The sequence below is a fragment of the Trachypithecus francoisi genome, unplaced genomic scaffold, assembly GCF_009764315.1.
Source record: "Trachypithecus francoisi isolate TF-2019V2 unplaced genomic scaffold, Tfra_2.0 Lachesis_group4, whole genome shotgun sequence".
Lineage (NCBI taxonomy): Eukaryota > Metazoa > Chordata > Mammalia > Primates > Cercopithecidae > Trachypithecus > Trachypithecus francoisi.
The window spans coordinates 23,804,996-23,830,269 of record NW_022681469.1 but is presented as its reverse complement, the minus strand read 5'-3'; the positions used below and the strand labels follow the sequence as shown (position 1 = coordinate 23,830,269).

Here is a 25,274-nt window from a genome sequence, read left to right as displayed (position 1 = left end):
GTTTCTACTGTTGCCATACCATGAAATGGTTATTTGCAAAGCCATATTGACTTCTCTACTGTTGATTATTCCCAGGGCCTTTAAACTCTTTCCCTTGATTCATTGAGCTATTTCACAATCTGAGTGTCATATGTGTGGCATTACTGTCTCCTGGTTTTACTCCTGTTTCTCTAGCCATTCATGAAAACATGTGTTGAAATATATGAAGAGGAGCCCATGTAGGACATCACTTCTGCCTAAATTTTAAGTAGGCTATTTTCCAGTAGTCCATCCTTTGGTCTTTGTCACCACATACTTTATCTCTGAGCACTCTCATCCCTACCTGCAACTTCAGCCAGCAACTGATGACCATCATATTTTTTAATCTTCAGTCTAAGCCTCTCCTGAATTTCATACTCCTCTGCCTACTGGATATCTCCATCTGTTTTTCCCCACAGGCACTTATATTCAACTTGTCCACTGCCAATCTCTTTCTCCTGCATCCCATGTTTCAGTCAGTGTACTGCCATCATCCAGTTATCTAAGTAATAAACCCAAGACTTATCCTAATGTTATGCACTTCTGTTTTTTGGTCTCTAATAACATGAAGCTCTATCCATTCTACCTCTAAAAGTTCTCTTGAATCTGCTCTCTTCATCCTAATGCTGCCGCTAATTCAGACCCTCATTTTGCCTCCCTTGAAGAACTGCATCAGCCTCCTAATTTGTCTCCCTGCCTCGTGTTTCACTTTTTTTCCACCTTTTGTTTTCCTGGGTCCCAGTGTGATCTTTCAAAAATGCAAATCTGATTATCTTGTGTAAAGTCTTCAATGGCCCCCTAACTGTATCGTTCAAAACATAGTTATTTAGCATTATCAGTTATGAATTATTCCCATCTTAGAGGATCTCTCAAAAGTGTTACTGCAAACAAGGCTTCCAGTTTGGAACCATGTCTTCATACCTACCTGATATCCCAATTATTCTACACCACATTTATGATTTCCTGAATGTGCCATGTTAGTCCCACATCCTAGATCACTCTCCTTCTTTTTTACTTGGCTGACTTGTGTTCATTCATTTACCCAATACCCTTTGCCCCCATCTATAAGTATGGCTATAAGTATATGTATGTAGTAAGTGTCCTGGTTTATCTCTATGAAGTATATTCTAATAGATAGTTTACTTTTTGCTCTCTAGTCCTGATTCTTAACATATTGAAGGCAGGGACTATGTTTTTCACATCTATTTACCAAACAAAAATAGTGCCAGATATACAATAAGCATTCAGTGAATGTTTATTTATTTATTTATTTTTGAGATGGAGTATTGCTCTGTCACACAGGCTGGAGTGCAGTGATGCAATCTTGGCTCACTGCAACCTCGGCCTCCTGGGTTCAAGCAATTCATCTGCCTCAGCCTCCTGAGTAGCTGGAATTACAGCACTCACCACCACGCCCACTTAATTTTTGTGTTTTTAGTAGAGACAGGGTTTCATCCTGTTGGCCAGGCTAGTCTCAAACTCCTGACCTCAAGTGATCCATCTGTCTCAGCCTCCTAAAGTGCTGAGATTATAAGCGTAAGCTACAACACCCAGCCTACATTCAGTGAATGTTTATTGAGTGGCCTAAGAATGGTTTATCAAGAAACTGTAAATAAGTTCATTTCATATGCCAGTATTGCCAGATATTGTAATCATACATTATCTTTCAGATCTAGCTTAATGCAATGCATGCTTTATCTTTTTATTTTCCTTTTAAGAATAGATAATTTTTTACAAAAAACTTATTGTAGAAATTTTCAAACATAAACAAAAGTAGAAAGAATAGAATAATGGGTCCACTGATGCCCATCACCCATCCTCATCAGCATCCTGCTACTCTTGTTTCATCTGTTTTCCCACCACTTTTCCCTTAGAGCATTTTAAAATAAATTCTATAAATCATATTATTTTGCCTATAAACAGTTTAGTGTATATCACTAGATAAACACTAACAAAGCACAGTGTATTTCTTGCTTTTATTCTGAATATATTCTACTTTCTCTTATGCTGTCTACGGACCAATTTAAGCATGACAATTATAAATTATGACTTTTTTTAAATGTCTGACTACTAGTCTTCCTTCAGGCTTTACTCAGGGTTACCCTCGCTTCCCAAGTATGTTGACTCTAAATTGTGATAAAATACACATAACAAAATTTACCATTTTAACTCTTTTTAAGTGTACAATTCAGTAGTGTTAAGTACAGTCACATTGTGGTGCAATCTCCAGAACTCCTTTTTCTCTTTTAAAATTGAAACTTTATGCCTAGTCTTCCTCACTTCCCCCTCCCCTGCCCCAGCACCTGGAAACCATCCTTCTACTTTTGTATCTATGAATTTGACTGTTCTAGTCAAATAGAATTCTAGTCAATGGAATATTCTAGTCAAATTAGGTAGTGGAGTCACATATTTGAATGACAGATATGGTATTTGTCTTTTTGTGTCTGGCTTATTTTATTTTGTATAGTGGTCTCAAGGTTTATCAATACGGTAGCATTTGTCAGTATTTCCTTCCTTTTTAAGACTAAATAACATTCCATTGTATGAATATACCTCATTTTACTAATCCATTCATGAATGAACACATGTGTTGCTTACAACTTTTGGCTATCATGAATATTGCTACTATAAAGATGAATGTGTCTATGTCTCTTTGGGACCCTGCTTTCAATTCTTTTGGGGATATAGCCAGAAGTGGAATTGCTGGGTCATATAGTAATCCTATTTTTAATTATTGAGGAACCATCATATTGTTTTCCACAATGGTTGTACCATTTTACATTCTTATTAATAATGTGTGAAAGTTCCAATTTTTCTAATCCTTGCCAACACTTGTTATTTTCTGGAGGTTTTTGTTTGTTTGTTTGTTTGTTTATAGCAGTCATCCTAACTAATACGGGGTAGGATAAACATTTTTTAAAATGTTATTATATTCCAGTGTCTCCATTAACAAAACAATAATTCCTTTGTATCATCTAATAAAGAAGGGATTTCTAACATGCCCTTCCCAGTCTCCCCATATCCCTATACTGCCATTTCCTCAAACTAGCAGCTTTGGAGCCACCACTGATTCTGCTCTTATTCTCTTATCTCATATCCAATTCTTTATAAAATCCACATATGTACCCAGAATACTCTCACCCCACTTCTCACCCTTCTAGCCATTTCCACGACCCTGGTCCAAGCTACCACCATCTCTCCTGGATTGTTTCTGCACCTTTCCAAGAGATCTCCCTGTTTGTTCACTCTTGCCTCTCTTCAATCTGTTCTCAACTTGGCAACCAGCATAATCTTGTCCAAACAAATCTCAGACTGACACTCCTCTGCTCAATGCCTTCCAATGCTTCTCCATCTCACACTCAGTAAAAATCAAAGTTCTTCTACTGACCTGTGAGGCCCTACATGAGCTGAGTCCATGTTACCTACCTGAACTTATCCCTTATAACTTTCCCTCTTGTTCATTCTCCTCCAGCCACTGACTGCATTCTTGGTGTTCTTGAACACACTACTATTCTCCTACTTCACGGCCTTTGCCTCAAATTATCTTTCCTCTAAAACTTGCATGATTTGCTTCCTAAATTCCATGAGATGTCAGCTTCATAAGGAGGCTTTCTCTTAACACCTTTTTAAAAGTGGAAATCAACTCCTCAAGAATTCTCTACTCCCTTCCGCAGCTTTACTTTATCCTGTAAACTTTATTATTATCTAACATAATATATATTTTACTTGTTTGTTTTCTGCCCACTGTCATTAAAATACAAGCTTCAGATGGGCAAGGAATTTTAGATAAAATCCCTGGTATATAATAATGCCCAATAAGTAATTGTGAATAGAGTTTATATCCCTGTACATATTTTTGTGGTTGCTCCCCAGATCTGCACCACAACTTAAAAAGCAAAATAAAAGAATGCATATCTTTCCAAAGCAAGAAGACTGGCATAAATTGGACAGATGATGAAAAAAGAAGCTACAAGGATAAAGGAATAGTTCAAACTCAAGAAATATTGCAGTATTTGCTCCCCATCATGCATAACCCTAAAAACATGCAAACCACTCAGATAAAACAGCTATTCAATCCAAGAACCAACTTCCAAATCCAACATCAGTAAGTCAATACAGTTTTTATCACTCTTAGCTATTTAATAATCTTTTTAAAGAAAGCAGGGCTTATTAATTTATTATCCTAAGAAAAAAATCTGCTCTTGAAAATGATGTCAGCTACATCACATTTGGCAAAGAACAAAGACCCAAAGCTGTCAGAAAACACTGGATAAGTGAAGGAGTAAGTTATCAGGCCTTATTTAATTGATTATTTGCATGAAACTACTCATTAATTTAGATCTATTAATAAAGTATGCATAAATAAAGTATGATTATAGCCTGGCTTGAATATTGTCAGCTGTTTTAAATCCTGTGGGGTAACTTTCTAATCCTATGGGGTAACCAGAATTAAAAATAATTAACCTGAGCTACTTCAGTTTGCTGATACTCAGATGAAAGCAGAAAGAGTGAGCCCAGTTTTCTTCTAAAGATAAAAAATAGAAACACCTCTAAGGCCAAAAGAAAACGTGTGTAAATAAAAGTAAAGACAGTGACAAGCTGAAAATAATAAATGCAATAGTAATATTATCAACAGATTTTTATAATGTACTTCTTATGTGCTACACACTGTTCTAAGTTATATATGTATACACTTTACATTTTACACATGAGAAAATTGAGGTCCTAAGAGGTTAAATAATTTGTCCAAAGCCTCACAAGCCAATACGTAGTAGAATCTGGAGTCAAATCCACCTAGACCTGACTCCAGAGTCCTCCTGAACTTCATCATTATGCATTGCCATTTCTCTTTATAAAGTGAAAAACATGACCAATATACAAAGAGTGCTTACATATCAACTGGAAACTTACAAATACTTTCATAAGAAAATGGGTAAAGGCTATGAACCATTGCTACTGTGCATTAGTGAAAACCCTGACTCTTCACTAGGCATCCTCTGACACCAGCCCAATGGGGAGAGAAGGAGGTACTTCATTTCTGTCCATTGAGTGTGGAAATCTCGGCTCCCCATTTGGTTTCCAATGACACCCTGCGGGAGGAGACAGACTCTTTATAGGCTAGTGGGAGAGTCAAAGTTCTGGCTTCTACTTGTCCTTCTTTGACACCATCCTTGCAGAAGTTTGAGATCCCTCATTATACCTCATAAGAGTGGAAGTGTAAGCCCCTCTGCCTCTGCTTACATGGGTGGGAGTGAGGGCACTGTTTATCAGTGGCGCTTAGCTGGAGTACAGTGGTTATTGCCTAACATTTTCTGTATCAGTAGGCTGTCCCTTTCCTGGTCCTTTTCTACATAACACAGGCTATTGTTGAGAGCTTTTTGTGCATGTTTCTGGGCACATTTGTGTTCTCAGGTTGCTAGCTTCTTCAGCTCCAAGTCTTGGATATATGAGGCAAAAAGAAAACCCAGGAGACACCATTGTGTTGTTCCTTGGTTCTTGAAGTCCCTAGCTAGCCTGCCTGCTTTCTACCTTTTGGAGTTGCCTTTTGTTCATTTTATGTGGGTTTGTAGTTATTTTTGGTGCAAAGAATAGGGAAAATGCATCTACTTCATCTTCCTGGAAGTGAAAAAATCTCTCCAATTATATTTTGATTTGCATAATCTTTCTCAAGAATTTTCATCATTACCAAATGGAATGCCAAGCATGAGATTTATTCCTCCATATTTGAAATCTGACCCATGTTTGACCAGAGAGAAATTTAAGGTATGTAAATCATCTTGTTAAAGTGCAATTCACCTAATAATCCACGTAGACCCTATTCATTTTGGCTTAGGAACAGAACAGACAATGAGGTTTCAGCCCTATGATTACATTCAGATGTTATATCACGTTCAACATGATAATTCAGCAAACTCGTACAGCACATTAACTAGTTTCTCCTTAATCCTAACTTAGACCAATGTCTAAGATGGTTTAGCAAAGTGTGATCTTCTCATTCTTTGCTTACTCTCATTTTACCCTGCAATCACTTACTATAAGTAATAGTATGTAAGAGTGTTGAGACAGTCAAACAAACGATATATAAAACAGAAAAGGCAGCCATAAAGAACTAAGTTGTAAGAATAACAACAACAATAAAATCAAGCTGACAATGTTTAAGTTTGTAGTGAGATCATCTGTTAAGAAAGGCCTTGCTTGCTGCTTTCCTACTTGTTAATATTTCCATATACACCTATATCAGATACTTTTGGGGGTGTCTACATAACAGTAGCACTTCCAAAAGCTGCGTTTGTAATTATGTGACCTCTACCCACTGGCATGATTGCCAATCAGATTATTTTTCCCTATGCTTTGGAATTGGAATGAGAGATAGTGGATCAGTCTTGTATATGAAACTGCTGTAGGATGCAAATTTGAGCTAAGGGAAGTAAAAACTTTCCTGTGGAGAGAGAAAAGCAGAGACTGCAGATGAATAAAAAGCCTTGGAAGTTTTCCATTTTCTAGTTCTAGTCCTTTCCTGAAGCCTGACTGAATTCCCTCTCCCTTTGTTTCCATGAGTAGCTTCGTACTTTCTTATAATTCTTCCCCTACCCTACCTTATGCTTTTTCAAATTAAGCTAGCTTGAATTGGTTTCTGTTACTTGTAACCAAAGAGGTCTTAGTTAATACCTCGCTATTTGTCTGTACGTTCATGCTCAGGCCCATCTTCATTGAGTGCATTTCTAGATTCAAAGTATTAATATATAAGGAACCTCTTATGAAAGTAATGACTAAAAATCAAGCCATGTCCTAATTGTCATCTAGACCCCACCACAGTCTCAATGGAGGCTACATATGGAGATGAACCTCCACATCTGTCCAATAATGATTAGAAGCCTCCCATCTCTGGTGTCAGTGGAGTCCAGATGGGGAACCTGGACTTACACTTCAATCTTGCAGTAATGAGGTCTTATCTCCCCACCCCCTGTGCTGGAGCAAAGTAACAAAAAGGCAGCTAAAACAGAGGGTTTACATAAGATCCAGAGTCTCATAACATAACACGAAAGTGTTCATGCTTTAATCAGAAGTAAATTGTTGTACCAAGAACCAGAAAGATCTAAAACTGAAAAAAGACAATTAGTAGATACAAACACTGAGATGTTAGTGATGTTAGAATTTTTTGACAAAGATTTTTAAAGCAATCACAATTAAAATGCTTCAAAAAACACTTATAAACACACTTAGAAGAAATTAAAAAAATAGAAAGCCTCAGCAGAGAGAGAAAAAAAATATTAAAAAGAACCAAATAGAAATTTTTGAATTGAAAAATACAACTGAAATTGTAAAAGCTTAATGGCTGAGCACAACAGTATAATTGTGCAAACAGAGGAAAGAGTCAGTGAATTGAGAGAGAGAAAAATAGAAATTACCCAACCAAACCTAAGAGAAAAAATAGGCTTAAAATAAAATGAATAGAGCCTCAGGGACCTGTAAGACTGTAAGACAAGATCTAATATTCACATATCATAGTTTCAGAAGGACAGGAGAATGAATACAGGGCTGAAAAGGAAATCAAAGAAATAATGGCTGAAAGGTTGCCAAATTTGACAGGAGACATAAACTTACAGATCAAAAAGCTGAGCAGACCACTAATAGGATACACCCAAAGAAATTCATGCCAAGGTAGCCCAAAATTTAACTTACTTTTTTTTTTTTTGAGACAAAGTCTTGCTCTGTTACCCAGGCTGCAGTGCAGTGAAACAATCTCAGCTCACTGAAACCTCTGCCTTCTAGGTTCAAGTGATTCTAGTGCCTCAGCCTTCTGAGTAGCTGGGATTACAAGTGCTCACCACCATACCTGGCTACTTTTTGTATTTTAGTAGAGATGAGATTTCGCCGTGTTGGCCAGGTTGGTCCTGAACTCCTGACCTCAAGTGATCTGACTGCCTCAGCCTCCCAAAGTGTTGGGATTACAGGCATGAGCCACCATGCCCATCCCCCCAGATTTAACTTCTGAAAATGAAAGATGACAGTGGATTTCTCATCAAAACCCACAAAGGCCAGATGTAGCACAATATTTTTAATTACTGGAAGAAATTGTCAACCTAGAATCCTATACCCAGTGAAAATAACGGAGAAGTCAAGAAATGTTCAGATAAAGAAAACTAAGATAATTTTTCACCAGAAGACTTACTCTAAAAGAATGACTAACGGAATTTAGCTAAACAGATAGAAAATGATAAAAGAAGGAATATCAGGAAAGAAAGAATACGGTAAACAAAAATACAGGTAGATATAAAATACAGGTAAATATAAATTTTTCTAAATCATATTTGATGGTTGAAGCAAAAATTATAATATTGATATGGTTCCAAATGCATGTAAAAGACATATTTAAGACCATTATAAATGTCAGAAGGTAAAAGGACATAAAGGGAGGTAAGCTTTGTACTTCACTCAAATTACTAAGTTAACACAGCCAACAGACTGTGATAAGTTATGCATATGGAGTATAATACAGCAACCACTGAAAAAGCTGTTCAAAGAGATATACTAAAAAACACTAAATAAATCAAAATGGAATTGTTGAAAAATGTTCACACAGGAAGGCAGGAAAGAGAAAACAAACAAAAAACAAAGAATAAACTTTTTTTTTAATGGCAGATTTAAGTCCTAAGACATCAACAATTACACTGAATGTAAATGACCTAAATACAACAGTTAAGGACAGATTAACAAAATGAATTTTAAAACATTACCCAACAATATGTAGTCACAAGAAACTCATTTCAAATATGACAATGGAGGCAGGCTGAAAGTAAAAGAATGGAAGAAGATACATCATGCAAACATTAATAGATGAAAGCAAGAATGGCTATGTTAATATTAGGTAAAGTCGATTTTAGAAGAAAGAAAATTATCAAAGAGGGGCATTATATATAATGTTTAAAAGGTCAATCCACTAGAAACACAGCAATCTTAGATGTGTGTGTAAAATCACAGAACTGGCTGGGTGTGGTGGCTCACGCCTGGAATCCCAGCACTTTGGAAGGCTGAGGTGGGTGGATTACTTGAGGTCATGAGTTTGAGAACAGCCTGATCAATATGGAGAAACCCCATCTCTACTAAAAACACAAAAAATTAGCCAGGTGTGGTGGCTCATGCCTATAATCTCAGCTACTCGGGAGGCTGAGGCAGGAGAATCACTTGAACCTGGGAGGTGGAGGTTGTGGTGAGCCAAGATCATGTCATTGCACTCCAGCCTGGGCAACAAGAGCAAAACTCCATCTCAAAAAACAAAACAAAACAACAGAAAACTGCAAAATATGTGAAGCAAAAACTGATAAAACAGAAAGGAGAAATAGACAAATTCACAATTGTTTCAATAATTAGATAAAAAATAAGCAAGGTTGTAAAATAATTCACCAAGAATATAAATATCTAACTGACATTTAAGGAGAACTTCACCCAACAACAGCACAATACACATTATTTTCAAGTGTACGTGGATCATATAACAAGATAGAACATATCCTAGCTATGAAATAAACCTCAACATATTTAAAATAATTTAATCATACAAAGTGTATTATCTGACCACAATGGAATCCAACTAGAAATCAATAGCCAAAGGGTAATAGGGGAAAAAAAAAAAAAAAAAACCTAAACATTTGAAAACTAAATAACATACTTCTGAATAACTCGTGAATCAAAAATATTCTCCAGGGTGGGGCCAAGATGGCCAACTAGAAACAGCCGCATTCGGAGGCTCCCATTGAAAAGAACCATAATAAGCAAGGTATCCAGGTTCTCTCATCAGAACCGACTAGGAGGCTGGTGTGATCCACAGAGAAGAAAGAAGAACAGTGTAGTGCAGCAGCCCACCTGAGAGCCACACAGGGCAGGAGAGCGACCCCCTACATCCCCAGCCAAGGGAAGTGGTGAGTGAGTGTGTTACCCAGCCAGGGAAATCGTGCTTTTTCCACAGAACTGTGGAACCCATAGATTGGAAGATCCCACTTACGAACCCATGCCACCAGGGCCTAGCGTCCCAACCCCAGAGCCGTGAAGATTCTCAACAGCCTCTTAGCTGGAATCCGCTTAAGCCTACAGAACTCCCCAAGGGAGGCATGACCAACACCACAGCTGTGGCTGCCTGCTGTCTAAGCTGTTTGAGTTCCTTGGAGGAGGGGCAGCAGCCAGCACTGGGACTCACAACTGCCTCACACGCTAAGCTCCCTGGGTGGGGGAAGGGCATCATCCATCTCTATAGCTCCAGGCTGCGCTTTTCCTCTGCTGGAGTCAGGGAGGCTGAACAGCTTGGTCCCGAGACATGTTCCCCACAGCCCAACATACCGACTATAGCAGAATGTGGCCAAAGTGCCTCTTCAGGCCTGGCCCTGACGGATCCTTCCTCACTGGGTGGGGCTTCCCGGCAGGAACTGCAGTAACTCCAGCCAGAGGCTCAGGAACCCGGATCTCCCTGGGCCTGAGCCCCTAGGGGGAGGGGTGGCCGCAGTCTTTGTAGACCAGCAGACTTAGACTTTCCTCCTGGTTGTTCTGAGGAATCTGGGCAGCCCAGACAAGTGGGTTTCCCTGCAGCGAAGCATACCCCCCCAACCAAGGGACAAAGTGCTTCGTTAAATGGGTCCTATTCCCCCTGCCATCCAACTGGGTGAGACCCTCCAACAGGAATTGTCAGATACCCTATACAAAAGCAATACTGCTGGAATCAGGCTGGTGCCCCTAGAGGTCAGAGATCCCAGAAGAAGGAGCAGGCATGCTTCTTTGCTATTCTCCAGCCTCCTTGAGTGACATCTTCAGGTCCAGGAGTGAACCAGATGACTAGGGCCTGAAGTGAAATCCCAGCAAACAGCAGCAGCCCTATAGAAAAGGGACCTGACCAATGAAAGAAAAACAAATAGAAAGCAACACCAACAGTATCAACAACAACTAAAAAGCCCCCAGGAAAACCTCCTCCAAGGATCAGCAGCCTCAAAGATCAAAACTAGACAAACTCATGAAGGTGGGAAAGAATTAATGAAAAAATACTGAAAACCCAAAAGGCCAGAGTGCCTCCTCTCCTCCAAATGATCACAATGTCTCTCCAGCAATGGCACAGAACTGGTTGGAGGATAAGACAGACAAATTGACAGAAATAGGCTTCAGAAGATGGGTAATAAAAAACTACGCTGAGCTAAAGGAGCATGTTCTAACCCAATGCAAAGAAGCTAAGAACCTTGATAAAAGGTTAGAGTAGCTGCTAACTAGAATAATCAGTTTAGAGAGGAGCACAAATGACCTGGTGGAGCTAAAAAACACAGCACGAGAACCTTGTGAAGCATACACAAGTATCAATAGCTGAATCGACCAAGCAGAAGAAAGGATATCAGAGTTTGAAGACCACCTTGCTGAAATAAGGCATGCAGACAAGACTAGAGAAAAAAAGAATAAAAAGGAATGAACAAAGCCTCCAAGAAATGTGGGACTTCATAAAAAGACCGAACCTACAATTGATCGGAGTACCTGTGAAGGAGACAGGAAAAATGGAAACAAGTTGGAAAACACACTTCAGGATATTATCCAGGAGAACTTCCCCAACCTCACAAGACAGGTCAATATGCAAATTCAGGAAATACAGAGAACATCACTAAGAGATTCTATGAGAAGACAACCCCAAGACACATAATCATCAGATTCTCTAAGGTCAAAATGAAGGAAAAAATGTTAAGGGCAGCCAGAGAGAAAGGCCAGGTCATCTACAAAGGGAAGCCCATCAGACTAACAGTGGCCCTCTCAGCGAAAACTCTACAAGCCAGAAAAGATTGGGGGCCAATATTCAACATTCTTAAGGAAAAAAATTTTCAACTCAGAATTTTGTATCTGGCCAAACTAATCTTCATAAGCAAAGGATAAATCAAATCCTTTCCAGGCAAGCAAATACTGAGGGGTTTCATTACCACCAGGGCTGCCTTGCAAGAGTTCCTGAAAGAAGCACTAAATATGAAAAACAAAAACCAGTACCAGCCACTGCAAAACCACACCAAAAATAAAGACCAATGACACTATGAAGAAACTGCATCAATCAGTGCACAAAATAAACAAATAGCATCATGATGACAGGATCAAATTGACACATTACAATACTAACCTTTAATGTAAATGGGCTAAATGCCCCAGTTAAAAGACACAGACTGGCAAATTGGAAAAAGAGTCAAGTTCCATTGGCGTGCTGTATTCAGGAGACCCGTCTCATGTGCAAAGACACACATAGGCTCAAAATAAAAGGATGGAGAAAAATGTACCAAGCAAATGGAAAGCAAAAGAAAAAAAAAGTAGGGGTTGCAATCCTAGTCTCTGACAAAATAGACTTTAAACCAACAAAGATCAGAAAAGAGAAGGGTATTACATAATGGTAAAGGGAACAATTCAACAAGAAGAGCTAACTGTTCTAAATATATATGCACCCAATACAGGAGCACCCAGATTCATAAAACAAGTTCTTAGAGACCTACAAAGAGACTTAGACTCCCACACAATAATAGTGGAAGACTTTAACACCCCACTGTCAGTATTAGACAGATCAACAAGACAGAAAATTAACAAAGATATTCAGGACTTGAACTCTCAGCTCTGAATCAAGTGGACCTAACACACATCTACAGAAATCTCCATCCCAAATCAACAGAATATATATTCTTCTCTGTGCTACATCGCACTTCTTCTAAAATTGACCACATAATTGGAAGTAAAACACTCCTCAGCAAAAGCAAAAGAACTGAAATCATAGCAGTCTCTCAGACCACAGTGCAATCAAATTAGAACTCAGGATTAAGAAACTCACTCAAAACCACACAATTACATGGAAATTGACCAACCTGCTCCTGAATGACTCCTGGGTAAATAATGAAATTAAGGCAGAAATCAAGAAGTTATTTGAAACCCATGAGAACAAAGAGACAATGTCCCAGAATCTCTGGGACACAGCTAAAGCAGTGTTAAGGGGGAAATGCCCGTATCAGAAAGCTAGAAAGATCTCAAAACCACACCAAAACATCACAATTAAAAGAGCTAGAGAGGCAAGGGCAAACTAATCCAAAAGCTAGCAGAAGACAAGAAATAACTAAGATTAGAGCAGAATTGAAGGAGATAGAGACACAAAAAATTCCCCCAAAAATCACTGAATCCAGAAGCCGTTTTTTTTGAAAAAATTAGCAAAATAGATAGACCACTGGCTAGACTAATAAAGAAGAAGAAAGAAGAATCAAACAGACACAATAAAAAATAATAAGGGGATATCACCACTGATCCCACAGAAATACAAACTACCATCAGAGAATACTATCAACACCTTGATGCAAATAAACTAGAAAATCTAGAAGAAATGGAGAAATTCCTGGACACATACACCCACCCAAGACTAAGCCAAGAAGAAGTTGGATCCCTGAATAGACCAATAGCAAGTTCCGAAATTGAGGCAATAATTAATAGTCCACCAAGCAAAAAAAGCTCAGGACTAGACAGATTCACGGCCGAATTCTACCAGAAGTACAAAGAAGAGCTGGTACCATTCCTTCTCAAACTATTCCAAACAATTGAAAAAGAGGGGCTCCTCCTTAACTCAATTTATGAAGCCGCCATCATCCTGAGGGACCAGGATGATGACACAACAAAAAAAGAAAACTTCAGACCAATATCCCTGATGGACATCAATATGGAAATCCTCAATAAAATACTGGCAAACTGAATTCAGCAGCACATCAAAAAAGGTATCCACCATGATGAAGTTGGCTTCATCCCTGGGATGCAAGGCTGGTTCAACATATGCAAATCAATAAACATAATCCATCACATAAACAGAACCACAGACAAAAACCACATAATTATCTCAACAGATGCAGAAAAGGCTTCTGATAAAATTCAACATCCCTTCACGTTAAAAACTCTCAATAAACTAGGTATTGATGGAGTATATCTCAAAATAATGAGAGCTATTTATGACAGACCCACAGCCAATATCATATTGAATGGGCAAAAGCTGGAAACATTCCCTTTGGAAACCAGTACAAGACAAGGATGCCCTCTCTCACCACTCCTATTCAACATAGAATTGGAAGCTCTGGCAAGGGCAATTAGGCAAGAGAAAAAAGTAAAGGGTATTCATATAGGAAGAGAGGAAGTCAAACTGTCTCTGCAGATGACATAATTTTATATTTAGAAAACCCCATCATATCAGCCCCAAAACTCCTTAACTGATAAGCAACTTCAGCAAAGTCTCAGAATACAGAATCAATGTGCAAAAATCACAAGCATTCCTTTACACCAACATAGACAAGCAGAGAGCCAAATCATGAATCAACTCCCATTCACGATTGCTACAAAGCAATACCTAGGAACACAGCTAACAAGGAATGTGAAGGACCTCTTCAAGGAGAACCACGACCGCTGTTCAAGGAAACAAGAGGGGACACAAACAAGTGGAAAAACATTCCATCCTCATGGATAGGAAGAATCAGTATCATGAAAATGGCAATACTGCCCAAAGTAACTTATAGATTCAACACTTTTCCCATCAAACTACCACTGACATTCTTCACAGATTTAGAAAAAACTACTTTAAATTTCATATGGAATCAAAGAAGACCCTGAATAACCAAGACAATCCTAAGCAGAAAGAACAAAGCTGGAGGCATCACGCTACCTGACTTCAAACTATACTACAAGGCTACAGTAACCAAAACAGACATGTAGACCAATGCAACAGGACAGAGACCTCAGAAATAATACCACACATCTACAACTACCTGATCTTTGACAAATCTGACAAAAACAAGCAATGGGGAAAAGATTCCCTATTCAACAAGTGGTGCTGGGAAAACTGGCTAGCCATGTGCAGAAAACTGAAACTGGACCCCTTCCTTACACCCTATACAAAAATTAACTGAAGATGGATTAAAGACTTAAATGTTAAAACCCAAAACGATGAAAACTCCAGAGGAAAACCTAGGCAATACCATTCAGGACATAGGCATGGGTAAAGACTTCATGACAAAACACCAAAAGCAATTGCAACAGAAGCCAAAATGGACAAATGGGATCTAATTATACTAAAGAGCTTCTGCACAGCAAAAGAAACTAGCATCAGAGTGAACCGGCAACCTACAGAATGGGAGAAAATTTTTGCAATCTACGCATCTGACAAAGGTCTAATATCCAGAATTTACAAGGAACTTAAACATATTTACAAGAAAAAAACAGACAACCCCATCAAAAAGTGGGCAAAGGATATGAAGACACTTCTCAAAAGAAGACATTTATGCAGCCAACAAACATGTAAAAAAGCTCAATGACTGGGCGTGGTGGCTCACGCCTGTAATCCTAGCACTTTGGGAGGCCAGGGCAGGTGGATCACGAGGTCAGGATATCGAGGCCATCCTGGCCAACATGGTGAAACCCCGTCTCTACTAAAATACAAAAAATTAGCCAGGTGTGGTGGCGCATGCCCGTAGTCCCAGCTACTTGGGAGGCTGAGGCAGGGGAATTGCTTGAACCCGGGAGGCAGAGGTTGCAGTAAGCCAAGATTGCACCACTGCACTCCAGCCTGGCAACAGAGCAAATCTCCATCTAAAAACAAAAACAAAAACAAAAACAAAAAACTCAACACCACTAATCACGCTATCATCAGAGAAATGTAAATCAAAACCACAATGACATACCATCTCACATCAGTCAGAATGGCAATTACTAAAAAGTCAAGAAACAATAGATGCTGGGGAGGCTGTAGAGAAATAGGAATGCTTTTACTGTGCTGGTGGGAGTGTAAATTAGTTCAACCATTGTGGAAGACAGTATGGTGATTCCTCAAGGATCTAGAATCAGAACTACCATTTGACCCAGCAATACCATTACTGGGTATACACCCAAAGGAATGTAAATCATTCTACTATAAAGACACATGCACACATATGTTTATTGCAGCATTGTTTACAATAGCAAAGACATGGAACCAATCCAAATACCCATCAATGACAGACTGGATAAAGGAAATGTGGCACATATACACCATAGAATACTACGCAGCCATAAAAAGGAATGGCATCTGCCGGGCACGGTGGCTCATTCCTGTAATCCCAGCACTTTGGGAGGCCAAGGCGGGTGGATCACAAGGTCAAGAGTTTGAGACCAGCCTGGCCAATATGGTGAAACCCCATCTCTACTAAAAATACAAAAATTAGCCAGGCATGGTGGTGGGCACCTGTAGTCCCAGCTACTCAGGAGGCTGAGGCAGGAGAATCGCTTGAACCCAGGAGGTGGAAGTTGTAGTGAGCCGAGATAGTGCCACTGCACTCCAGCCTGGGCAACAGAGTGAGACTCCGTCTCAAAAAAAAAAAAAAAAAAAGGCATTTGTAAACTGTCATGACCCTGGTGGCAGCATAGCAGTGAGGACGACCAGAGGTCACTCTCGTGGCCATCTTGGTTTTGTTCCTCAGAAAATTAAATGTCGTCAGAAGACTGAGAAGCTCAGGAGGATGAATTGCTGGCCCCGGCGAGTATTTATGATGGAGAATAATTTAGAAAAGTAGAGTCTGTCCAAGGTGGAGAAACCAGGATCTATTTGGATTTGCCACAGAATTTCAAGATATTTGTGAGCACTATCTGCTCTATGGGAAGAACACCATGGCAGCATGATCCTGTTTGCCTGCATGCAATTTCTTAAGGAAGAGACCCTAGTATACCTGAATATTGTCTCTCCTTTTGAGCTCAAGATTGGTTCTTACAAAAAAAGTGCAGAGAAGGACAGCTCAAGCCTCTCCCAACACAGAGCTAGTTTTTGGAGGAACTTCTGGATCTGATACAGACCAAGAGGAAATTGTGGACGAGACAGCTGTGCAGGATGTGGAATCATTGTTAAATATGATCCGGGAAATGTTGGACTTTGATCAAGCTCAGCAGATAAAATGCTTTAGTAGTAATTTGTTCCTGTGCAGTATCTGTTTCTGTAAGAAGCTGGATAGTGAATGCATGTACTTCTTGGAGTGCAGGCATGTGTACTGCAAAGCCTGTCTGAAGGACTACTTTGAAATCCAGATCAGAGATGGTCAGGTTCAATGCCTCAACTGCCCAGAACCAAAGTGCCCTTCGGTGGCCACTCTTTGTCAGGTCAAAGAGGAGCTAGTGGAAGCAGAGTTATTTGCCTGTTACGACTGCCTTCTTCTCCAGTCCACCTTGGACCTGATGGCAGATGTGGTGTACTGCCCCTACCCATGCTGCCAGCTACCTGTGATGCAGGAGCCTGGCTGCACCATGGGTATCTGCTCCAGCTGCAATTTTGCCTTCTGTACCTTGTGCAGGTTGACCTACCATGGAGTCTCTCCATGTAAGGTGACTGCAGAGAAATTAATTGACTTACGAAATGAATACCTGCAAGCAGATGAGGCCAATAAAATACTTTTGGAGCAAAGGTGAATACCTGCAAGCAGATGAGGCCAATAAAATACTTTTGGAGCAAAGGTGTGGTAAGAGGGTGATTCAGAAGGCACTGGAAAAGATGGAAAGTAAGTAGTGGCCAGAGAAAAACTTCAAGAACTGACCATGTTGTGGAACTCCCATAGAGAAATTAGATGGATATAACAAGATGACATGTACTGGCTGTATGCAATATTTCTGTTGGATTTGCATGAATTCTCTCTCTAGAGCAAACCCTTACAAACATTTCACTGATCCTGCTTCACCATGTTTTAACCAGCTGTTTTATGCTGTGGATGTTGATGAAGATATTTTGGAAGATGAGATTGAAGACTCGTTAACTACTTGCTCAAGATATGGAAGTGGATTGGTTTTCCCTAATCTTTTGTCAAGTACACAAAGTAACTCTGCAGGATATTTAGAGTACTATTTATTCACTCTTCCTGTGTAGAAGATATGGAAGAAAAGGTTTATATTTTCATGTGGTACTACTGAAGAGGGTGCATTTATATATTTTTTAATGTAAGTTGAGAAAAATTACAAGCCAAGGTTTCAGAAAATAAAACTACAGAATATTAAATATTATAATGTGTCCAAAGCTCTGAGTAGTTAAAAATTAAATATTTATTTCCTTCCCCAAGCTTTACGTAAGGAGAAGAGGGGTCAAGAGTTAAATTTACAGACCCTTTGTCTCTGAGAAGCATCCCTCTAAGACATTCTGTTGGAGCTCCCTCAGTACTACTTCTTACAACCAGGGTAGGTAGAAGCCTCCTTATGAAACTTATACTGAGAATCTGATCTCACTTACTCCACGTTAATCACATTCCTACCAACCTAAATTTCTGCCAAGTCAGTTCTCTTTGGAGGAAGCCCTTTACTCTGTAACTGACTGGATGGTCCAGTGTCATTTTGACCTGTTTTTCAGAATGGAAATTTATAATAATTTAAAAATATGTTTTAATACCACAAATGCTGTGGGGCACTTCATATTTATTAGTAGTGTATATGGTCCACTGGTTTCAGGCCAAATCTAGAATTTAGTGATATTGGCTTAGAAGAATTTAAGTTCTATTCAACTTTCCTGGGTGTTAGAGCCTAGATTCAAAATGACTTGTCTTTGCTACTTATGTTCCACATTCTGTCTCTTTACCTTTGCCCTACCTTCTGTTTGTAAGGACAATTTTAATATTAATTCTAGCAACACGTGTTTTTATTTCCTCTGCTGGAATAGGAGAAAGCTTAATATATTCCCAATCTGAATGTTCTTGAATTATCCGTATTTACCACTGTATATGCATATAGTGACAGTATAACCTGTCTGTACCACTGTAGTTCCAGTCCTAGTTTTCTGAATTATTTTTAAAGGTCTTCTCTAACAAGCTATGGGAATTTGGCTTCATACTCTTTTTTTGCAACAGCAGTGTTTTGGGTGACAATTTTGAACTGATACCTGTTCCTTTTTCTGGGTTTTGTTGGCTTTTCGAAAAATTGTCCTTCCTTATCGTTGGTGGGTGGGCTTGATAGCAAAGTAAAATTTTTTGGAAAAGAGGACAGAAAAATTGAACTGCAGCTTGAGAACATATTCTTTTTTTCATACTTTGTCATTAATAATTGAGGAATCGCTTTTGACTGTTTTAGGTGTGTGTGTCCTGAGTGAGCAAGGACTATGTTTTTGGATTGTCGAAGAGGATGCTTAATCTTAAAAATAAAAATAAATTTAAAAATCGTCTTGTAATTAGAAAGAAAAAGGAATGATATCATGTCTTTTCCAGGGACATGGATGAAGCCAGAAGCCATCATCTTCAGCAAACTTAACACAGAGACAGAAAACCAAATACCACATGTTTTCACTCATAAGTGGGAGCTGAACAGTGAGGACACATGGACACACAGAGGGGAACATCACACACGAGGGCCTGTTGGGGGGTGAGGGGTGAGGGGAGGGAACATAGAAGACATGTCAATAGGTGCAACAAACCACCATAGCACACATATACCTATGTAACAAACCTGCACGTTCTGCACATGTAACTGGGTTTTTTTTTGTAGAGGAAATTATTTCCTCGATAAAATATGAACTACCCCCAACTCATTCAATATGAAATAGAATATTTGAATACCCCTGTAACTAATAAGGAAATTGATTTCATAGTTTTAAAACCCTAAAAAAGAAATCACCTGGCCTAGGTGGTTTTAGAAGAGAATTTTACCAATAAATTAAGGAAGAATTAGTACCAATTCTATACAATTTCTTCCAGAAAACAGGAGTTTTCAGTTCATTTTATGAAGCCATTATTAGCGTGATATCAAAACCAGACAAGGGCAAAACAAAAAAGGAAATGACAGAATAGGATTTTGCATAAATATAGATTTAACAAGATAAATCTAACAAAATATTAGCAAATAGAATTCAGCTCTAGATAAAAAGAATTATACACCACGACCAAGTGAAGTCTATTTCAGGAATTCAAGGTTAGTTTAATATTCAAAAAGTAATTGATGAAATCCTTCATATTACCAAGCTTAAGAAGAAAAACCACAAGATCCTATTAATTGGCACAGAAATTGGTATTTGACAGAATTCAATACCCATCCACGGTAAAAAATGTCACAAAAACATAGGAATAAAGGGGAACTTACTCAACTTAATAAAGTCAATTCTTACCACTTGATATAGTTTGGCTGTGTCCCCACCCAGATCTCACCTTTAATTGTAATAATCCCCACGTGTCAAGGGCAGGGTCAGGTGAAGATAACTGAATCACGGGGGCAGTTTCCCCCATACTCTTCTCATGGTAGTGAACAAGTCTCAGGAGATCTGATGGTTTTATTAATAGGAGTTCCCCTGCATAAGCTCTCTTGCCTGCCACCATGTAAGACTTTGCTCCTCCTTTGTCTTCCACCATGATTGTGAGGCCTTCCCAGCCATGTGGAACTGTGAGTCAATTAAACCTCTTTCCTTTATAAATTACTCAGTATTGGGTATGTTTTTATTAGCATCATGAGAATAGACTAATACACCACTCTATTGAACATTGTGCTGGAAGTTCTAACCATTGCAATAAGGCAATAAAAAAAATAAAAAGCATACAAATCAAAAAGGAAGAAAAAAATGATTCCTACTTGTGAAAGATGCTATTCTCTATGCAGAAAATCCTAATAAATGTACCAAAACACACACGCATGCATGCGCACGCACACACACACACACACACACACACACATACACACCCTTTAGAACTAATAAGTTATGCTAGGCCTCAGAATACAAGATAAATGTACAAAATTAATTGTTCTTCTACATATAAGCAATGAACATGTGAACACCAAAATTACAAATATAATACCACTTAAAATATCTAAAAAAAAAATAGTTGTACAGGGTTTGTATGCTGAAAAGCATATAACATGAATAAGAGAACTTTTTAAATATCTAAATGAGTGGACAGATATAGCATGTTCATAAACTGAAAGCCTCAATAAAGATGTCAGTTCTTCCCAGATTAATATACAAGTTTAACACAATGCCTATCAAAATCCCAGCAAGATCTTTTTCATATATAGACAAGATTATTCCAGAATTTATCTGCAGATGCACTAAAATAGCAGAAACAAATTAAGGATAAAGTGGGAGAGATCAGTCTATCTGATTTCAAGAACTTTTATATAGCTAGAGTAATCAAGACAGTAGTATTAGAGGAGAAATAAACATATACATCAGTGGAACTGAGGCGAGAACCAAGAAATAGACCACATAAATATGCTCCACTGATTTTGATAGGGAATTCAAAAGCAATTCAATGGAGAAAAAAGAGCCTTTTCAACAAACGGTGCTGGAACAACTGGATATCCATAGGCTAAAAAAATGAACCTTAAACTTACATCTTATACAAAAAATAACTCACAAAAAATCCTGTGTGTATAACTATTTGTAATAGCCATAAACTGGAAATAATCTATGTGTCATTGAATGGATGAATTATTAAACAAACTATGGTACATTCATGTCACAGACTCAGCAATTATAATAAGGAATGAACTGCTGATACATAAAACAACATAGATGAATCTCCAATTACTTTGAGTTAAAAAAAAAAAAAAAGCTGATCCCAGAAGGTTACATATGGTATGATTCCTTTATGTAACATTCTTAAAATAACAAAATAATATAAGTTGATAATAGATTAATAATGGTTGCCAGGAATTAAGGAGGGGATGGGAAAGAAGGAAGCAGGCGCTATAAGAGGACAACACGCGGGCAGTGTTCTCTATCTTGACTATATCAACGTCAATATCCTGATTGTGATATTGTTCTATGGTTTTGCAAGCTATTTTGGGGAAATTGGGTGAAGAGTTCATGGGATCTCTCTGTATTACTTCTCTCAAATGCATGTAAGTCTACAGTTACCTCAAAATTTAAAAGGTTAATTGAAAATATAGCTGAAATTCTATGGTTAAAAAATGGAATGCTAAAAAAACAGTGATTTTAAGTGGCTGCAATTATTAGTTTACAAAAGCTCCCTCAAGGAAAATTTCCCTCTCTCAGACGTTGATTTTTTTTATTGGTTATAGAAAAAAATCTCATAGCACATACACTGAATCCATTCTAATAGAATAAACAGAATAGATTTTTAGAGCAAACAACTACTTTACTTTTTAGTGGCCATCTACTTTAACTAGATATATAGGTAAGGAGCTGGGGCCCAGAGTGGGTGTTATATTAGGAAGGCTGAGGTCAGAGTAGGTATCCAAATAAACATGTCCTCTAGGCATTTAGAAATACAAGACTGGAGTAGTGCTTAAAAAAAAAAATCATGATCAGAGATGAAGACTTACGACGGTAAAAGTCTTAAACTTTTAAGAAGTTATGAACTTACTAAAAAGAAAAAATATTATTTGTACTATGACAATATACCTAGGACTACAAAGTAGGTACATGATGGACAAAAGTTCACATATTTCATTTCTTTTCTAGACTAAATCCAGCTACTTGCAGAAATATAAAGAAATACAGCACACCTTGGACAGCACCCAGAAATCACCCTTTTGTAATCCAAGGGGATGTTATGGCAAACTCTTCAGAATGGGTCCAGTCTAAGCCCCATGGGTCATTGGAAAGTTTATCACCTCTCAAAGGCCCCAAGAAGAATAAACATTCTCAAATCTGGGCCATAAAGAATGAAGACATAAAACCTCTCAGCAGCAAGTGGGAGACTGCTTCTTCAAGCTTTGGAATGGATGCAAATGTTCTAAAATATAAGAGTCTTCAAGCTGAAGAAACTAACCAGCAAAGCTCTAAGCATACAGCCCTCCATCTAACTAAAAATAAGGATGAGCAGGCCAATAAGAATGATGGACAACCCACCTTATATCTGAAGTTCCAAAGGGAGAGTTAATCTAGTTTTATACTGCTCTGAGAACTGTAAATGAAGGATAACATATGGTTATGTGGTAAAAAGAAAAAAAGGAAAGCCCTCCCCTTCCCCTTTCCCTATCTCTCCCCCTACACGTGCATATGCATAAACTACAAATTTTAGATATCCCATCTTCTGTAGTGGGAACATCTTTCAGAGATTTAAAAAGAAATCCAGAGAAAATACGGAAAAATATTAAAGTAGATATTTATATTTAGTTTTTATCAGCATGGAAAAAAATCTCTGAAGTTTTGATTTCTTCCAAAACTACTTATGCATTCGACACCAAAAAACTTAAGAACTCAAGGTAGGAATGACATGTAATATGTCACTGATTTTTAACCTCCCTACTAGACACTTTAATAAATCAGTCAACAAACATCATTTCCTGATTTTCTGTTATATCATTAGTGTGCTAGGAACCATTTCTCTACTAGGAGATTACCGCATACTTGTACGGATAAAACATACCTGAATAAAATGATTACAGAATAAGATAAAGTGTTAAGTTGTGCACTTCCAATGATTAGAAAAAATACTGTATATTAAAAGTTGCCAGTTGCACAAAGCAAAAGTGTGGCACAAAATGGCACTGAAATGCATAGACTATGGTTTAAAATAGTCATTTTATTTCTCAAAATGTAGCAAAGGTGTAAAGATGTACAGTTTCCTTTACAGAAAATTAGTTTACATCTCCAGCCATTTATTCATGTGGACACTGGAATAAGTCCAGCACCTCAGTTTGTCATTCATAAGGCAGTGAGCACTGGCAGGGATTTGTGAAGGACACACAGAGGAGCAGGTATGTCAGGCAAAAGAGTCAAGACGGATGTGGTAAGTAAGAAAACAGAATCAAGCAGCCTTGGGTCATACATCAACAATGGCATCCATTAGAGGATGAGGCTAAGCAGAAGGAAGGTCAGGTAGGAGAGGTACATTAAAAATACAGGCCACAGCCTGATTACAGCTGGGTAGAACTATGAAGACCTGGGATTGAGTGATCTACTCTCAATAGTATTTCTAGTAGCTGAAGAGTTTTCAAGGAGAGCCTGCTGCACTGTTAAAATAGTAACTATTATGTTTTAAAGGGCTGTGACCATAGATTTCCTCAGGAATCTTTAACATCTGATGGGAAATAGCTGCCTTCTAAATACATTAAATGGTGCTTTGGAGGCAAGTATCCTGGTTCTCAGAGAGTACCCCAACTTTTGGTATAAAATTCTCATTCTCAGTGATTATCTTGGGCAAGAGCAGAAGTCTACTGGCTTTTGGGATGCCCTCTGCCAGGTAAGTGCTTGGGCTTGGGAGAGCTGGAGGTTAATGTTCTGGATCATAGCATTTATTGTAGCTGACTTTGGGATGGAGTAAGAGTGCTCAAAATTCAGTTGGCGTTATCCACATAGATCAGGACAAAAGCCTAAACTCTGGGAAAATATTTATTTTTAATTCAGTGAAATGTCATTTGAATCTTCAATTGTCTGAGTTTGAGACTGTAAACTCTGGAATTTATTGTCTTTGTGAATGACCAAAAAAGGTGATAAACCAGTTTCCTGGAAGATGTAGGGATGCAGCGATATTACATAAACAATTTTACCTTGGTCCATAATTGCACTCCTCATATTTGATACAAATATAAGATGTTTTATCGAAAGTAAGAGGATTGGCAGTCCACTTCCTCACTATGCTACAATACTTTCAGTTTTCTGAGCATGCCACTCTCTCATAAAAGCCACTTATTCTCTCGGCCCGGCATCTCCTTCACCTGGCAGCCCCTACTTCTTTAAGATTCAATTCAACTGCTGCCTTCTCTGACAAACCTTCCATATATTTCCATAGAAATTTAAAACAACTATGATTAATATGCTGACAGTTCTAATGGGAAAATTGGACAATGCAAGAACAGATAGATGGGTAATATAAGCAGAGAGATGGGAACTAAGAAACAAACAAAAAAAAATGCTAGAAATCAAACACTGTAACAGAATGAATGATGATGGACTACCCAACAGGTGAGACACAACTGAGGAAAAAGAGTCAGTATGCTTGAAACAATGTCAATAGAAACTAGTAAAACTTAAATGCAGAGCAAAAAAGCATGAAAACTCCAAAATATCCAAAAACTGCAGGACAATTTTAAAAGGTATGTAACATGTGTAATGGGAATATCAGAAGTAAAAGAAAAAAAGGAACACAAGAAGTACTAAGGCAATAATGACTGAGAATTTCCCAAAATTAATGACACCAAGCCACAGATCCAGAAAGCTCACAGAATACTGGGAAGGATAAATACCAAAATAATCAAAGACCAAGAAAAAAATCTTGAAAAAAAAAAAAACAGGAAAAAAACACCTTATGTATAGAGAAGCAGGGATAAGAACTACATCAGACATCTCTTCA

The 25,274-nt window shown here is 38.2% G+C and overlaps 2 protein-coding genes and 1 pseudogene across 11 annotated transcripts in view; 2 read left to right on the top strand and 1 right to left on the bottom strand.

The window, feature by feature from the left end:
• The window catches only part of AGBL3 (ATP/GTP binding protein like 3), a 142,667-nt gene extending 119,295 nt beyond the window's left edge, over positions 1-23,372 (top strand). For 4 of the 7 annotated variants that reach the window (XM_033194661.1, XM_033194665.1, XM_033194660.1 and 1 more), the window contains 2 exons: positions 3,892-4,123; positions 22,439-23,372. In XM_033194661.1, the coding sequence (XP_033050552.1) occupies positions 3,892-4,123; positions 22,439-22,859 (653 nt within the window). In that variant the 3' untranslated portion in view covers positions 22,860-23,372. Of the gene's footprint in view, positions 1-3,891; positions 4,124-22,438 lie in introns of those variants that run through there. The other 3 variants (XM_033194662.1, XM_033194663.1, XM_033194664.1) reach the window with 3 other exon arrangements.
• CYREN (cell cycle regulator of NHEJ) overlaps positions 1-25,274 on the bottom strand; it is a 188,927-nt gene that overhangs the window by 121,960 nt on the left and 41,693 nt on the right. The window lies entirely within an intron of this gene.
• LOC117073343 lies at positions 16,496-17,914 on the top strand (annotated as a pseudogene).